This window comes from Canis lupus, chromosome 18 (genome assembly GCF_048164855.1).
Source record: "Canis lupus baileyi chromosome 18, mCanLup2.hap1, whole genome shotgun sequence".
Taxonomy (NCBI): domain Eukaryota; kingdom Metazoa; phylum Chordata; class Mammalia; order Carnivora; family Canidae; genus Canis; species Canis lupus.
In genome coordinates, this window is record NC_132855.1 from 58,687,837 (window position 1) to 58,689,605 (window position 1,769).

Below are 1,769 nucleotides of genomic sequence, written 5' to 3' on the forward strand. Positions count from 1 at the left end.
ATCTTCTATTCTTGAAAAACACTGGGCATTTATTTTGAATACAGGTGAACAGGACAGAATAAAGGGAAGGTGTAAGAAAGATGAAGGAATGAAGATCAAGAGGATGAATTTTTTTATATTGATCTTTCTCTCTCTTTTTTTTTCATCCTGCACAATTGAACCTACTCTCCAGTTTAATCCTTCATTGAGAGCATGGCTACCACTGTCCACAAAGTCTCCCATTTGCCATCCACATGAGAAGAAGCCACTATCAAAACACTTCTCCTGCCACCCTTTGTGTACCCTTGAACCTGGCCAATGCTTTTTTCAGAGCTCCAGTCACATCCTTGTTCCTCAGACTGTAGATGAGTGGATTTAGCATTGGTGTAAGGATTGTGTAGAACACAGAAAAGACTTTGTCCTGGGCTGGCCTGTGGTAAGAGTGTGGCAGCATGTAGGTGTACATGGCAGCCCCATAGAACAAGGTCACCACTGTTATGTGAGATGAGCAGGTGGCAAATGCCTTTTTCCTCCCTTCCACTGAACTCATGTGGTGGACTGTGGTCAGAATTCGAGCATAGGAAGAAATCACCACAGAGAAAGGAATCAGCAGCATCAGAACACAGCACACATACATTACTGTCTCATAGAGGGCTGTGTCTGCACATGCCAACTTCAAGACTGCAGGTGCCTCACAGAAGAAATGATTAATCTCTCGCGAGTTGCAGAAAGGAAAGCTCATGGTGATAGGAGTTAGAAGAAAGCCATCCAAAGAGCCCCCAAACCAGGAACCTGCTATGATCATCCAACAGACCTGGCGGCTCATAAGAACAGGATAGCGAAGAGGGTTGCAGATGGCCACATAACGATCATAGGCCATGAGGCCCAGCAGAAAGAACTCAGCTCCCACCAGGGTGAGGTAGAGGAAGTGCTGAGCTGTGCACCCCATAAAGGAGATGGTTCTTTGACCAAGTAGGTAATCAACCAGCATCTTTGGCACAATGGTGGAGATGTACATCATGTCAATGAAGGAGAGGTGGCTGAGCAAGAAGTACATGGGTGTGTGAAGTCGTGAATCGGTGCGAATCAGGAAGATCATGACTCCGTTGGCCATCAGTGCAGTGAAAAAGATGATAGAGATAATGAGAAAAAGAAGGCCGGAGATGTCCTTCCTGTTGAACAGCCCCATGAAGGTGAAGTCCGTAGAGGATGTGTTGTGCATCTCCATTAATCCTATGATGGTGCTACTATGACCTACAATCTTCCAAATAAAATGACAGTATCCTCAGAGAATTAACATAACAACATATGGGTTGATTGTTAGGCAACAAACTACTAAAATTTGGGAGAAAACTCTTAAAAATATTTTCTTACAACTTTAGCACAGATATCTAGAAACTAATCTAGAATGTTTTTTACATAAAATTGATCATTTTGAATCAATATTTCTTTAAAAACATTGAACAAGATGATGTCAACAGATGCTATTGTACTACAGTGATACATTTAACAACACATAAGGGTGTAAACCATGTTATTCAGTTAAATATACCCTGGTCTGCTGTGTGTGTGTGTACATATACATACTGTCTTAGATATGTTTAAACTGCTATCCTTATTAAATGAATCTTTATTATAATCAACATTAGCACCATCTTAAAAACATTTCAATACTGACTATGAGTCATCTATCTCTGCTACTTAGCTACAAATGAGTGATCTGCTACATGGGCTGTGAGAATTATGAGTATTCTCCTGGTGTCAGTTCATCTGCGTTGCAAAATCAAATT

General features: G+C 41.2%; 1 protein-coding gene across 1 annotated transcript; it reads right to left on the reverse strand.

The window, feature by feature from the left end:
* Window positions 1-250: 250 nt before the first annotated feature.
* On the reverse strand, window positions 251-1,336 carry LOC140609578 (olfactory receptor 2T1). Its single transcript, XM_072784784.1, has one exon. The coding sequence runs from the start codon at window positions 1,205-1,207 to the stop codon at window positions 251-253; it is 957 nt and encodes a 318-aa protein (XP_072640885.1). The 5' UTR covers window positions 1,208-1,336.
* Between the last annotated feature and the right edge of the window lie 433 nt (window positions 1,337-1,769).